The sequence below is a fragment of the Polypterus senegalus genome, chromosome 3 (genome assembly GCF_016835505.1).
Source record: "Polypterus senegalus isolate Bchr_013 chromosome 3, ASM1683550v1, whole genome shotgun sequence".
Lineage (NCBI taxonomy): Eukaryota > Metazoa > Chordata > Cladistia > Polypteriformes > Polypteridae > Polypterus > Polypterus senegalus.
The window spans coordinates 44639844-44656055 of NC_053156.1; the positions used below are offsets into that span (position 1 = coordinate 44639844).

A 16212-nucleotide genomic window follows, 5' to 3' on the forward strand; every position below is an offset into this window, starting at 1 on the left:
ACTGCTATGTTAACAACAAGCTATGGATTACAAGTGACATCAAAGGCCTTTTGAACCAGAAGAAAAGGGCTTTTAAAGGCGGTGATCAGCATGAGCTCAAGCGTGTGCAGAACAAACTCAGAGTCCAGCTCAGGGTGGCGAAGGAGCAGTACAGAAGAAAGCTGGAGCAGAAGTTGCAGAATAACAGCATGAAGCAAGTATGGGATGGGATGAAGATCATCACTGGCTGCAGCTTGAAGCGGGGTGCCACCATTGAAAGAGACGTGGCGAGAGCAAACTAGATGAACAACTTCTCCAACAGGTTTGACCACCCTAAACCACTCTCACCTCGGAGCAGTGCCCCCTCCACCAATCCTCCTCCTAATACCAGCATAGGAGAGACATCCCCACCCACAATTACAGCAGCCCAGGTAAGCAGAGAGCTGAGGAGACTTTGTGCCAGCAAAGCAGTGGGTCCAGATTGAGCATCGCCACGAATGCTTAAGGCCTGTGTGTTGGAGCTGGGGAGTCCTCTACAGCGCATCTTCAACCTGAGGCTGGAACAGGGGAGAGTCCCGGGGCTTTGAAAAACATCTTGCATCACCCCAGTCCCAAAGGTATAACGTCCTAGTGAGTTAAACGACATCCGGCCTGTCGCTCTGACGTCACATGTGATGAAGACCATGGAGCAGCTGCCGACGACCCAAGGTCACAGGTCCGCCAAGCCGTCAATCCTCTACAGTTCGCATACCAGGAGAAGGTGGGAGCGGAGGATGCCATCATCTACAGGTGCTGGTCATAAAATTAGAATATCATGACAAAGTTGATTTATTTCAGTAATTCCGTTCAAAAAATGGAACTTGTATATTAGATTAAATCATTACACACAGACTGATGTATTTCAAATGTTTATTTCTTTTAATTTTGATGATTATAACTGACAACTAATGAAGGACCCAAATTCAGTATCACGGAAAATTAGAATATCAATTAAGAACAATGCAAAAAAAAGGATTTTTAGAAATGTTAGCCAAACTGAAAGGTATGAACATGAAAAGTATGAGCATTTACAGCACTCAATATTTAGTTGGGGCTCCTTTGGCCTGGATTACTGCAGCAATGTGGCGTGGCATGGAGTCGATCAGTCTGTGGCACTGCTCAGGTGTTATGAGAGCCCATGTTGCTCTGATAGTGGCCTTCAGCTCTTCTGAATTGTTGGGTCTGGTGTATTGCATCTTCCTCTTCACAATACCCCATAGATTTTCTATGGGGTTAAGGTCAGGCGAATTTGCTGGCCAATCAAGAACAGGGATATCATGGTGCTTAAACCAGGTACTGGTAGCTTTGGCACTGTGTGCAGGAGCCAGGTCCTGTTGGAAAGTGAAATCTGCATCTTGATAAAGTTCATCAGCAAAAGGAAGCATGAAGTGCTCTAAAACTTTCTGGTAGACGGCTGCGTTGACCTTGGACCTCAGAAAACACAATGGACCAACACCAGCAGATGACATGGCACCCCAAACCATCACTGACTGTGGAAACTTTACACTGGACCTCAAGCAGCGTGGATTCTGTGCCTCTCCTCTCTTCCTCCAGACTCTGGGACCTTGATTTCCAAAGGAAATGCAAAATTTACTTTCATCAGAGAACATAACTTTGGACCACTCCGCAGCAGTCCAGTCCTTTTTGTCTTTAGTCCAGGCGAGACGCTTCTGACGCTGTCTCTTGTTCAAGAGTGGCTTGACATAAAGAATGCGACAGCTGAAACCCATGTCTTGCATACGTCTGTGCGTGGTGGTTCTTGAAGCACTGACTCCAGCTGCAGTCCACTCTTTGTGAATCTCCCCCACAGTTTTGAATGGGTTTTGTTTCACAATCCTCTCCAGGGTGCGGTTATCCCTATTGCTTGTACACTTTTTCTACCACATCTTGTCCTTCCCTTCGCCTCTCGATTTATGTGCTTGAACACAGAGCTCTGTGAACAGCCAGCCTGTTTAGCAATGACCGTTTGTGTCTTGCCCTCCTTGTGCAAGGTGTCAATGGTCGCCTTTTGGACAACTGTCAGGACAGCAGTCTTCCCTATGATTGTGTAGCTTACAGAACTAGACTGAGAGACCATTTAAAGGCTTTTGCAGGTGTTTTGAGTTAATTAGCTGATTAGAGTGTGGAACCAGGTGTCTTCAATATTGAACCTTTGCTCAATATTCTAATTTTCCGAGATACTGAATTTGGGTCTTTCATTAGTTGTCAGATATAATCATCAAAATTAAAAGAAATAAACATTTGAAATACAACAGTTTGTGTGTAATGAATGAATCTAATATACAAGTTTCACTTTTTGAATGGAATTACTGAAATAAATCAACTTTGTCATGATATTCTAATTTTATGATCAGCACTTGTATATGCTACACTGATCCCTCTCCCACTTGGACAGAGGCAGAGGTGCTGTAAGAATTATGTTTCTGGACTTCTCTAGCGCCTTCAACACCATCCAACCTCTGCTCCTTAGGGGACAAGCTGACAAGAGATGGGAGTAGATTCATACCTGGGAGAACGGATCGTGGACTATCTTAAAGACAGACCTCAGTATGTGCATCTCGGCAACTGCAGGTCTGACACTGTGGTCAGCAACACATGAGCGCCGCAGGGGACTGTACTTTATCCAGTCCTGTTCAGCCTATATACATCGGACTTCCAATACAACTCAAGAGTCCTGCCACGTGCAAAAGTTTGCAGGCGACACTGCTATCATGGGCTGCATCAGGAGTGGGCAGAAGGAGAAGTATAGGAAACTAACCAAGGACTTTGTTAAATGGTGCGACTCAAACCACCTACAACTGAACACCAGCAAAACCAAGGAGCTGGTGGTGGATTTTAGGAGGCCCAGGCCCCTCATGGACCCTGTGATCATCAGAGATGACTGTGTGCAGAGGGTGCAAACCTATAAATACCTGGGAGTACAGCTGGATGATAAATTGGACCGGCAATACTGATGCTCTGTGTAAGAAAGGACAAAACCGACTATACTTCCTTAGAAGGCTGGCGTCCTTCAACATCTGCAATAAGATGCTGCAGATGTTCTATCAGACAGTTGTTGAGAGCGCCCTCTTCTACGCAGTGGTGTGCTAAGGAGGCAGCATAAAGAAGAGGAATGCCTCACGCCTTTACAAACTGGTGAGGAAGGCAGGCTCTACTGTAGACATGGAGCTGGACAGTTTGACATCTGTGGCAGAGCACGACGAGTACTGAGCAGGCTCCTGTCAATATTGGAAAATCCACTGCATCCACTGAAACAGGATCATCTCCAGACAGAGGAGCAGCTTCAGCGAAAGTCCGGCTCCACTGACAGACTGAGGAGATTGTTCCTCTCCCACACTATGCAACTCATCAATTCTACCCGGGGGGTGTGGGGGTGTTGGGGCTGGGGTGTTTGTAAACGTTAATATTATACAAAATTACTGTCTGTCGGTTATACTTTCATTGTTATCACTCTTGAATTTAATTTTGTTCTTTATCAGTATGCTGCTGCTGGAGTATGTGAATTTCCCCATGGGATTAATAAAGTATCTATCTTTTTACTTTGACTGTAGGTTTCAGGAGTTTGAATTGTTGTTGAGCCTTTATTAATTGCCTTAGAACTTACTGTTCTAGCCATGGGAGACACCTTAACTTTAATCACACTATCTCTCACTCTTCTTCCACCCTTCTTCCCAAGACTCCATCTTACTCAGATGTTTCTGTTGCATAATGCACTGCAACTTCCAAAAGTAGAGTGCTCAATAGCTGTTCAGCCTGATCATTACGGTATTATTGTTTGGTAATGTTAAAAACAAAAGAAAAAATCAACAACATGAAAGTGCCACCACTACTAAAGCACTGCCTGGGGTGTTTGTCTCATTGCCGGCTATGGATGCGACAATATATTTTTAAATGCGTTAAACAGGCCACATTAATCACAAAAATTAACGTGTTAACTTTCCCAGGGCTAATACGTAAGTGTGCATGATTTATTCTGACCTAAATACTTTCAGGAACTTATGCCTAAAAGTATTTTTGCAGCCATAATTTGAAAATAACAAGTGAAAAACAAAGTGCCAGTAGTATAGTCCGAGTATGAGGAATATAGGAAATAAATATGTACATCCTAATCATTTACTGACTTGTTTTCTTCTAAACAGCTCTTCTTCCTCCCTTCGCTTTTGCTCTTCTTGCCTGCGTTTCTCCTCTCTTCTTTTTCTCTCTTCTTCCTCTCGTTTAGCCCTGAGTTCTGCATCTCGTCGCTCTTGCTGAAGCTGCCAGCACAAAAGAATGCAGATTTGAGAAGCAGACTACAGGAGAAAATTGCATTAATTTCAATATACTCACTTTAACAAACATACTTTTTGTCTCTCTAGTTGAAGCTGTTCTAGAATTGGACCCTGAGTAGAAGAATTAATTGTTAAATCCCACAAAATGGCTTCACTGCCTAAGAAGTGAAAAAGGAGAAAAAACAGGCCTTAAATTTTTTTGTATTGTACAGTATTTTATTCAACCATGAGATTTATTAAAGAATAGTTTAAGAGCAGATTACACTTCCATGTACTAACCATGCACATCATATTTTTACAAGGTAAGCATCACAATTCTCCACATCAAATGAAAACGTTACTATTTTATCTTGAATAGACACTTTATAAGATATAATGTACCTAACAGCACATTTATCCTGATTATCATCCGATTTTGCCTAGGCATTCATTCAGTATGGTGTCATAAGTGCAACACAGTAATGCTAATCCACATCAGCTCTAATATAGGGTGGTCCAGATCTAATTATACAATTTTCATTACACTATAACTTTATAAGTTTATTACATAGAAAATCACCCAGAAAAATCCAGGACCACCAGAAGTGTGTGAACTGACAACATGAAGAATCGTCTTGGCGCCAAACTAGAATCGGCCCCGCATAAATCAAAAGTCATCCAGACGATCTGGATCTGCATAATTAGATCTAGACCACCTTGTATATACCAAAGGTATTAGAAACAGGGATTTGCTATTCCACTGTCTGTGTGTTTTACTTCACCTTCACCACATCAAACTTACTTTGCAGTATTATATCCTGTGCATTAGGAAAAAAAATCTAAACTATCTAAAGGGGAAACAAATCTGTAAAAAGAACTGTAATGTACCTCTGTGGTGTCCAAAACAAGGTCTTTAACAATAGACTCTTTCACACAGACATAATACACTGTACTCAGTCAAATCTACACAAAAAGGTAGATGTCAACCAGCAGTTCACATGCTATTGTGTCATTAAAGAACTGCTTAAAAGCTTTGCTTTTTAATGTATAAACAACCCTCTAACCAAATTAGAGTAGCTCCACTGAGCTCTTTGAAGTTACCCTTCTGAGCAAAAACATCAACTTTGCTCTTAATGTTAAACACATTTATAATAACTTTACAGGAATGGTCAAATGCACATTTATCTAACTCCCCTACTTCACCACAGTGGTGCCTAATTTGAGATAAGTCTCTGTGAGTGAAAGTGATGATTGGGGGTTTAGCAAGTTTGAAGGCTGTGGAAAGTGAAGACATATATTAATTAAAATAATTTATTCTATTAGATGGGTAACACACATTGCGTATTCGGAAACTAACAATGCTCAGCACTTCAGTGGGAGTTAAATAATGTGAAAAACTGCACATTAAATGGGACTTCTCTCTAAGGCTTTCTACTTCACAATACAAGTTAAAATATTTTTTTAAAATTCATTATTAGAAAAATTTTATATTCCAAATTTGATATTTATCAAATAGCCAAATAAACAGCAATTCTCAATCCCACTGGAATAAAGCATATTTGGTAAATCATGTGGTTGTAGATGTCCTTCATTCTAAAGAAATGATTCTTAAATTTGATCCTGTAGGGACACAGTGGTTACAGGCTTTTGTTAACAAACAAATTCTTAATTAGAAGCCAATCCTTATTGAGAACAGTACCTATTATTTCATTCATTGGCTTTCACTTGCCATTTGGCTTATGGACTTTGATCAGTATTTCTTATTGTTCAAATATTTTATTAAAACACATACTTCAGAACAAAAACAAAAGAGTAAATGTGGTCAAGTTTGCTACTGGTTCTGTTGTCATTTGCTTCTCAAAGAGTCAACTTACATGCATACATAACCAGTTTAATGTGAAAACTAAGATAATGCAGAAACCTGGGTTTCATTAAAAATCTCTGTTTACACGTACAAGTGCTCTTACAGAGTTCTCCTTTGTCAAAACATTACAACGTTAAAGAGTTAAATGGCATTATCTGTCACCGTGAATCCAAAGTAAGCATGAAACCAATTATATTTTTCTTTGGTTTTATAAATGTTTAGACAAACTGACAGCTAATTTCTAGGTTTCTGTTACCAGATTACATGCAACACACACTTTTCTGCTTGGCTATGTGATTGAGCCCTGCAAATGACCCAATGTGTATGCTTCCTCTTTTACCCAGTGCTGCTGGAACACCACCACAGGTATTTTTTCATTCAGTAAGTATTACATTGAGTTACTCTTTACTTTACAAAAGTAATCAGACAACATAACGCACATTACTTTTAACGTTATCCTAGTGCTCTCCTGATTGTGTTACAGAATTTAGCATTGTACATTTAGCTCATCAACAAATTTAGCAATTTCTGAAATATTCAGAGAGTTTATTTCAGCCAGGAGGAGAAATTAAACAATCACCCAAAAATTTGCCTCTGAAAATTTGCTTTGTGGACTAGCTGTCGCTGCTGAAAACATGTGCAAAGCAAATACATTTGCAGGCTAACAGAGTGCAATGGACATGTTGACTACAAAATCCTTAACAGTAAGCTGGTTAAAGGTTTACATGGCCACATAATCTGTTAATTTGTGAAGAAATCTATTTCTGTTAACTAGTTTTCATAGAGGTCAATAATCTGGCTCTCTCTAACCAGAGTAAGTGTTTACATGACATTTTAGTAACCACATTTCTGTGAATAACTGGGTTATTGATGCACATGTAAACGTGACTAATGCTAAGGAACCACTGGTTAAGAAAACAAGACTTAAGGGCTCAGAATCTTTGGCCCATCCAGACTGAACTCAAGAACCCCTGCTGTAAAGGATTCTGTAGAAAGTAAAAAAAAAAAGCAAAAATAAAACTGTAAAATTGTGTTGCTTTATAAAAATTACCATTTAACAAATTTCATCAAAAGTAAAACTATACTAAATTAGAAACAATCCATGAAATGTATTTTTTCCAATTATTTTTCAAACATTCTAATATGTCCTTAAGTAAAGTTGTTACTGAGCCTTTTACAATTACTGTTAACTCGCAGAAGCATTAAACTCCAAAACTGGTTGCTTTTTGGGTAGGTTTAAATAGGAGACATTAAATACTACCAGGCTGCTGTGAAGCTGAGGTATGCATGTCCCATAGGGAGCCTGTGTCTGGCACTGACATTGATCTGTTTATCGAAGGAATCATACCCTGCTCCCCACACCTAAAAATCAAAGAGTGAAAAGGAAAAAATTAATTTTAACCTAAAAGGATGGAGAGGTTTACTGATTTGCACAATCATATTACTGGTCACCAGAAGTCCATCCAGCTAAAACATGAATATTTTTCTGAAAATATTTTTTAATAGAATCAGTGACAGTTACTTATTTCCCCTTTTCTCTTTCTTTGTAAATATAACTGTTCTTCTATTATGAAAATGTAAATAAGTACTTCAACTTACACTGCGAAACATTACATTACAATTTGTTGGGTATAAAGTGTTCAATCATGATAGCGCAAAAACAAATGAAAAAAAAAAAAGCTATGCCTCTAATTATAAACTGTAAACAGTAGAAAAGCGAGGATACAAAGAAATGTATGTGAAGAAGATTACAGGAAGGAGTGGCTTAGCTCATTTGTTTAATTCAAATTCATTTACCATCTCTTGTAACGTTCAAGTTACTAAGTGAATTAAATGTACAGAGAACCTTAAAAAGAGCGGTGTTAAATACCAACCAACCACTACTTCTCCAAAGCAAAAAACACCTTTCAAATACAACCTTGCACAGTTACAGTATTTAACACCTGTAACAGGGCTCATGACCCTGAAAACCAAAACCAATTACAAATTAAACCAAGTACCAGAAATGTTGACAACATTTAAAAACTACTTGGGTGAGATATTAAGACAACTTAAGTCCATTGCAAGTACATATGTTTGCTGTTTGTTAAATGTATTCTCTTACTATAAACGTCATTGCTTTCTAATATCCACTTTTGCAAGTAGCTTGATTACAAACTTTATTCCAACTTGAGACCACTAGTTTAGTTTTCCCACTCCCTCTTTAAATTTGCTGTTCTTTACCTTGATTTGAGGGCCTGCAGGAATAAAGTAAGCTGCTGCTGCTGCTGTGGTGTCAGGTCCCCTGTAGCTGCCTTCTGCTGTAGTGCACATTGTGTGTACTGCTGTCTGCTATTAAAAAAAATAAATAAATAAAACACAAATACTAAGCAAAAGGATGACTTTTTTTGGCATTAAGAAAACTTCCAACAGAAAGCTGCTTTAAATGTTTTCGACATGGGCCTTTTTACAGCCTTGACCCAATACAGGTCCAACACTAAAACTAGATTATATCAGTTAGATTTTATTTCTCAACACCACTACCATTTCGCACTGAAATGGAAGTTCTCAAGCTACAGCCTGGACAATGTTACTGAAATGCAATTATAAATCATCTCCACTGGTAATTCTTCTGCACATTTACCGTATATGCTCCAATAGAGGCCCCCGGCATTTATTTGCAAAACTAGCCTCGGCTCCCAGCACTTACGAGACCGGCTGCTATTTGAGACCGGCCATTAAAAAAAACCTTCAGAACGCAATATTTTTTTTGCGCGCGTCGGTACAGGTAGGTACACAAAAATATCGGCTAATATTACAAACAAATGGCAATGTCTTTCTGTACCTTTCGCTGCTATTCGTCATCCGAATCCGTAATGACAAGAAAATGCCATTTTAGCAGATACGAAGACGGCAGGTCTTTCTTTGTTACTCACCTCTTGATTTCGTAATGCAGGGCCTCGCAGGTCAAAAATAAGTAAATGCGTCCCGGGTCCAACGACCTAGGCTAATCTTGTTGACAGCGAGAATGATAAGGAATGTGCAGCTGGTTAAAAGCGATGAATCTTCGCGGAGACTCTTCATAGCAAAACACATTTGTACCACTCTCTGTTTATCACTACCGTACGGTATAACAGTATAAAGACCGTATTTTGGTCAACTCGGCACGAAAATGAAGCAGTTTTAGAAACCGGTATATCCATATTTCTTCTTATGCAACATGCACATGTATTACACACATCTATAAAGATAGACGCTTACAAGGTACGCTAGTAGGCAAATATCAAAGACCCGGCTACTATTTGGCCGTGTCCCCTCTGAAGCCCGGCGCTTATTAGAAACTGGCAACAATAAGAGACTTGGCATTTATTGGAGCATATACGGTATATATAGCATATGTTAATCTTCACATAATTTATAAAGGCTTGTAATTCTCTCATTTTTTGAGTCCATTTATTAGAAAATGTTCCGATGCCTCATGAGTGCATCAAATTGTGGATTCTTACCTTACATACCATGACTAGGAAATTAATATGGTAGGCAATTTGGAGGAGGGGCACTCATTAAAGAGAAAGAACACACTACCTCTTGGTTGCCTTTACTAAGTCCGAAAACCAAAGAATTAAAGGACGAAGCTGCACACAAAATAAATATAAGCAGTATAAAGATGGCAATTCAGTTTTCTTACACTTATTGATGAACAAAATTTTTGAAAAATTGAGTTTGCAACAATACTCTTTACCATTGACACTAGAAGAAAAGTGTTTAGTTCCTACCTGAAAGCAATTCCCTGAGCTAACTTTGCACAAGTCATTTAGTATTAAAATCAATTTCTCTTTGGTTGAGAATCACCAATTTCACCACCAATCACCAGTATTTCTTGTTACATGTTAGACATTTTTTTGGAACAATAAGCAGTGTGTTAAGGTTGCTCTGGTAGTACAAGACCTGGTTTGTGAATTAAGAGATCAGTCATAATAATTGCACATCTAGCAGAATCTAAATTTGCTGAATTCTTCCACAGCACTATTTTCATATGAGGATCTGCACATTTCAAGAAATAGGCAAGGTGGTTCATAGCTAAAGACTGACTGTTTCAAATTCTCTTGAGATGAAAACAGCTGTGTCCCACTGTGCATTTTTTGCAACAAGTCACATGTAGAGATGTAAACAAGAATCATAAGACAAATGTGACTTTATTGGTGTGTTATGGATTACTGACATTACATAGCTGTACAAAATAAATTGAAGAATAAACAAAGATTTACACAGAAAATATTCCTTTTTACTACCACAGAGTCTTAAAAAAACACTTTTTCATTGAATTATGCATTGTGAAAACGCATGCAAATGCATTCAACTCAATTTTATGAAACTTAATACCATTCCTGGTTTATGCTAATACTGCCACATGTGACTTTTTATGAATTATCATACTTTCTCTGAATTGTGCTGAATTAAGTCATATTTTTGGGTTCATCTCTAAGACTTCAATCTGCAATTATAACTTTACTTTGTTGTCACTGACCTCTCCCTTGATTATATTTGACCTTCCCCAGTCAACATCAGAAAGGTCACTAATACAAGCATGTTATTTATGAAAAATTAACAATGCTACTTAGAAAGCTTTTCAAGCAAACTAAACAGTTTTCTTTTTTAAAATATTAATTAAACATGATTGGGTGGTTGGTTTTGTTCTTAGTAACTGTAAGAGTATTTCAACTGTCTCACTGTTTAGCACTCTTCTTCATTAGTATATTTTATAATCTGATCTTAAATTATTAAATGGGTAAACATGTATAGTCTAATGTATAAGCCTAATACACACAGCTGCATTTATTGATAGCACCTGATGACCCTGGCATTCTTGGCCCTCTGATCCAGTCTTACTTGTATTTCTGAATGAATGAGTAGTAACTTTCTCAAACTAAATAAGAAAACAGAAATGGTACCTATTGGCAAACATGGATATAGCAAGGCGTATCAGAAATCAGGCTAGGGAGCATGCACTGGTACAGCGCGTTGCCACCACCCACCACACGACGAAACAGCTTGGGATCCTGGTTGGTAACCCCCTGGGCAGACATGCGGTCTAGTCCCACATCCCGGAAATGACCCTCTATCTGCCGCAGCCAGGTGTTACGTGGGTGTCCCCTTGGCCTGGTCTGGCATGTAAATTTTCCATGAGATTCAGTTTCAACAGCTTTTTGTATTCTCATCAAAGTCTTCATTGATGGTAAAGTGCAGATATTTCATAATTAGTGAAAACCTGCACTGAGACATAATTTCTCCAAAGAATGGCAGCACGGACAGCACTTTTACAGCCCGAATGCTTCTCGGTTCCAAGCTTATGCAAGACGCAGCTGTACAATTGCTTGAGTAATGCTCTGGTCTAACACTAAGGAAGTTAAAGCAGAAATGACAAATCAGGCAAAGTAAATATCAGATAAACCTGATTTGACAGATGCGTTCCTACAAAAAAAGCTTTAAAGATTTGGCATAAATGAAAAAAAAAAAAATAGATCCTGAAAAATCTTGGCCAATTTATGTGTTACTAAGTTTATAATGTTTTAAATTTCATTTTATAGTTAAATTTAAAAAGTATTTATTTTTGGTTACTGAGCAGAAAATGCCTGTGAATAAAATTACAATATGCATATGATAAGATTAATAAGGTAATCAATCCTATTCTTTATAAACACTAAACTGAAATCTCCACAAGCCAATAAAATTCATCCACTACTTTTAAAATTGAATTGGGAAGCATGGTTGGACCAGCAAAGCACAGAGATCACTTCCTCTGCAAGAATTTGACACCAGTTCAAATCTAATTGATGACTTCTGATATAAAGTGTACCCTGCCTTCGAGATCTCAGACACTGCAGAAATAGGCTCCAAAGCAAATGAAAACTTCATAAAATGATATCAAGGACTTTTCCTAATCTGGTGTGACCAGTTATTCATTAGCTGTGTGTTGTCTAACTTAAACTTAAAAGATTTGAGATCTATTCTCATTTTCTATTTATACTTAGTTTTTTTATGGTTTTTGTTTCTTTAACCCTTAAACTGCTATTCTCAGTTCCCAATGCAATTTTCCAGCACACCAGAGCCAAGTATATTCGGCAACGTTAATTCGTTGAACGCCACAACTTACTATAGTTGGTTTCTTAGGGCAATTTGCCAGCACGCTGGAGCAGAGTATATTCAGCGACAAACAATCACTGAATGCCGCAACCGGCTATATTCGATTCCCAGTGCAATTTTCCAGCATGACAAAGATGATCAGTCTGTAACGTATATTCGTTGAGCAGCCAGCTTATGACCACTGCTGCCCCCTAGCGAATCAGCATCACTGTTCCTGGGACTCAGCATCTGCACTAGACTAGCCTGCAAGCATCAATGCTGGCCTCTGTGTGCTTGCGTTCAGTCAGTTCAAACAGTCGGCTCAGTGATTTACCAAATTTCATCAATGGTGTCAGTTCCGCCTTGTACATATAACAACAGATTCTTGCAGTAGTTTTTTTTTTTAAAAATAGTTTTTACAGTTCATTGGCAGTGTGCAAAGTGATCAGTGTTGAAGTAATTGTGATGCCCTTTGCATGAAAAAAAATGTGTTCCGTTAAAATTTCACTTTTTCTTGGTGAATTGGGATGTTTCCTTAAAAAGTGCAGCAGAAAAGTATTTGGCGTCCAGGGGTGCATTAACCCCCAAGTATGTGGCAATTTAAGGGTTAAGTGGGAGAACTGTGACTTGGTCTAAGCCAGTATTTCTCAACCACTGGGTCTCAAGTGGCTGTTGCTTACAATGGTACTGGGTCACCACTCTGACAATATTGCTCATTCCCCTACAGCACTTTGGCTATTGTGCTCCCACAACCCCACCACACCCCCTATGATGATCATGCTCTATACCCAAAGTTGTGCTAACTGACATGGTGTGGCAATGAGATCAGCAACAAGAGTTGGAAAGTATGATGCACCCAATGACTAGAAGATACATAATGTGACACTAACTTTAGACTAAGTGTAAACTGGAAAGGAAAACTTTGGTTACTGTTATTTTTAAAATAAAATTGGAGGTGGGGGGTTTGGGGGTGAGAAGAGGAACACACAAATCACTGCACAATACTAGCGAGACAAAAATTTTGAAATGCGGCTAGTAACTTGGACTTACACAAACTGAGACACAGTGTGATTTAAACAACCTCTACCTGTTAATGAGCTGGAACAGCTGCTGCTGTTGGAGCTGCTGGTAGAGGGCAGCAGCGGCAAGCTCCTGCTGTTTCTTCAGCCTCTCCTGGTCCATGTTACCCTGCAAAAACACCAATGTAAATAAACTCAGTTCACTTTATCATATCTTAATGAAACCAAAAGTGGATGTCTTATCATAGCTCGGCTTCAGCCCACTTGAATTTAACCTAGGCAAATAAAGCACTTAGGCTACGCTTCACTCTCATGTGTTCATTTAAAAAATAAGGGTTTTTTTTTTTTTTTGTTTGTTTTTTTTAAACAAAAACGATCATTGCCCACATTGAAGCTTTTGCATCGTGAAACATATGACATAGACCTTCACCTACATTGGGTCTGAACATATCAGCAGCAAACTCCTTGAAGAGACCGAGTATTAAAAAATCAATAACTGTAAAGTGTACTTGGGACTCTAACATGTTTAAAAAGAAAAAAAAAATTAAAGAGCCACAGTGAATTGACCCAAGGTTACATTAATGCGTTGACTACAGTTCAAAGTCAATCTTCAGAACTAGAGATGGTCCTGTCATTAAAAAAACCAAAGCAGAAGTGACACACAAAAACACAACAAAAAAATAAATAAAAAATTGAGCTCTATTTTTACTTATGAGTTGACTGATTGTTAGAAGTCCACATTAAGCAGAGCATACCTAGTTCTACATTCTACACCCATTCACTTCATTAAGCACCTCGTTATTAATGTTGCTGTGGAATACACTGCTTCTTGCATAACATATTAAGAGTTTAGGTAATAAACATTCATATAAGACTATCAACTGAGTTATTTACAACCTCATTTTCACAGGGCTCTTAAATTTTCACAATGGTAACACCAGCCATGGGATCATGACTGTAATGACTAGTGGGCAATTTGATTTCTTTTATGCATGTATGCAGCATTCAAATGTAACCCACAAAGAAAAGGCATGCAAGTAAGCAGCACAACAAGCACCAAGTAAAGTAACTCTTTCATGCCCACTAAGTCAGAAAAATGTTTTTCTTTCATAAAGGTTGACCAGTCAGGAGGTAAGCCACTGTAACAAGCAGTGTCCATTCAGTGAATGGCCACAAAATAAGCACAAACTAATCAGAGTGCAATCAGAGAATAGTTTTCAGAAAACCATGGTTATGCACACATCCATACCAAAATGCTGAAGCTATGGAACCTCTTCCTGTCTAGGACACCATATTCCATGGTGTCAACCTCTTTCTTGAAATCTTAATCATAAACAAACCAATTTAAATTTCTTCACAGACTCTACCTTACTTCATTGTATGTACTATACCATCTGATAAATCTTGAAACCAATCTTCTGTCATGATAGTGCCCTATGCATGGAGAAATGGCCCTAGGGCATATTCCAACTCTGTCCTATTTTTTTTTCTAAACTCTTGTAGTCACCCATAAACCTCTCACCCCTTTCTAGTTATAGTTTCTCCTGCCTCTATTGCAATTTGTGCAAGATCTTAAAATATTTTTAGGTTTCAATTTGACAATAGCAGATTTTAGCTTTTTACAATAAGTTATCAATCAGAATGAGATCAAGACTCATCGATGACCAGTTTAACACAGCCGTTTTTTGATTTTAACCATTCTTCTCTGCTTTTGGATATGTGGATTGGGTCATTGACCAGCTGGTGGAACCATGATGTTTGAACCAAATTTAGTTTTTTTGATTCTGATAATCGTCAGATTACATAATTCCATTAATATATTCAATTACACCAGTACAAAAGAAAACAAAAAAACAGCCCTATAACATTATGGAATATCCACCAAATTTAACTGCAGTGAGAGCGTTTTTCCTTATAATCTTACTTTTCTCACTAACAACAAATCAGTGTTTGATTTGTTCTAGGTGGGGTTACAGGTTAAGTAAGAAAGGTTTCATGAAAGTCAAAAACTCACCAGCAGTGGGGGAGGTGATGGTCCAGGTGAAAAAGGCACTCGTCCCCACATTTTAATGACCTCTCCTAGGGGCTGAAAGCCCTCGTCACAACCTCGTTTTACAAGAAGGGTCATTGTGAAATATCCAGCCTGGAACCACTCTGCCATCTCCTGGGTAGTGAATGGTCCTGGAAAAAAAGTATATTTCCTAATCATTGAATATATTACAGAAATCTAGCTAAACCAGTTAAAACAAAATCAAACCATAAAATGGTAAAATACAGTTAAAAGAAAAAAAAAATAGTGTAATTGGTTATTTATGCTTTTTAAGCTTTGCAGTTATGTTGGTAATCCAACAACTCATAGAAACAATAGCGTTATTGTAATGGAAGGATTTTTCTCTGTAAAAATCAAAGGTGAAATAAAGAGAGGAAGGGGGAATCAGGAGAGCAGATGGGCGTTGATCGCTCCAGTGCAAACCCAGCTGCATTAGTAATGTTTTGGGAAAAACAGCCGCGAATGTTCTAAAGATACAGCCAAGGCTATGTAAGGAGTTGTTTTTCACTTCGAGAGGCTTTTTTCACATGTAAGCATATTACTGTGTCTTCTGGTATCAGGCACTAGTCTCAAGGCAGAGTAGAAGAAAAATAGCGCCGTGTCCCATGGAAGGAGGGGGTATGCTGAAACTGATCACTTCTGCATGCACTGCTTTCACGTAGGCCGCTTTTGGGCAAGGACACCGTAGTATATAAGGGAAGGTTCCGCCCTCAGTTTCTTTGGAAGCTCAATCGTGGGGAATGTGCACACCTGTTTGGTATTTGGGACCAGGCACAAGTTGATCCTCTGACGAGACTGACATGCGGGCTCCCTCAGTCTACTGGTCTAGGATGATAGCTTTGTTTCTTTTGATATACTGTAAGCATAAGTTTGTGTCTTTTGATATACTGTAAGCATAAGTTTGTTTCTTTA

The 16212-nt window shown here is 38.5% G+C and overlaps 1 protein-coding gene across 4 annotated transcripts in view; it reads right to left on the reverse strand.

Annotated features, from left to right (window-relative positions):
* LOC120525088 (GRB10-interacting GYF protein 1-like) overlaps window positions 1-16212 on the reverse strand; it is a 116818-nt gene that overhangs the window by 26082 nt on the left and 74524 nt on the right. For 3 of the 4 annotated variants that reach the window (XM_039747076.1, XM_039747078.1, XM_039747074.1), the window contains exons 14-19: window positions 15265-15431; window positions 13319-13419; window positions 8353-8460; window positions 7391-7491; window positions 4359-4444; window positions 4140-4271 (exon numbers count right to left, since the gene is read on the reverse strand). In XM_039747076.1, coding sequence (XP_039603010.1) covers window positions 4140-4271; window positions 4359-4444; window positions 7391-7491; window positions 8353-8460; window positions 13319-13419; window positions 15265-15431 — 695 coding nt within the window. The remainder of the gene's footprint in view (window positions 1-4139; window positions 4272-4358; window positions 4445-7390; window positions 7492-8352; window positions 8461-13318; window positions 13420-15264; window positions 15432-16212) is intronic. The other variant, XM_039747077.1, reaches the window with a different exon arrangement.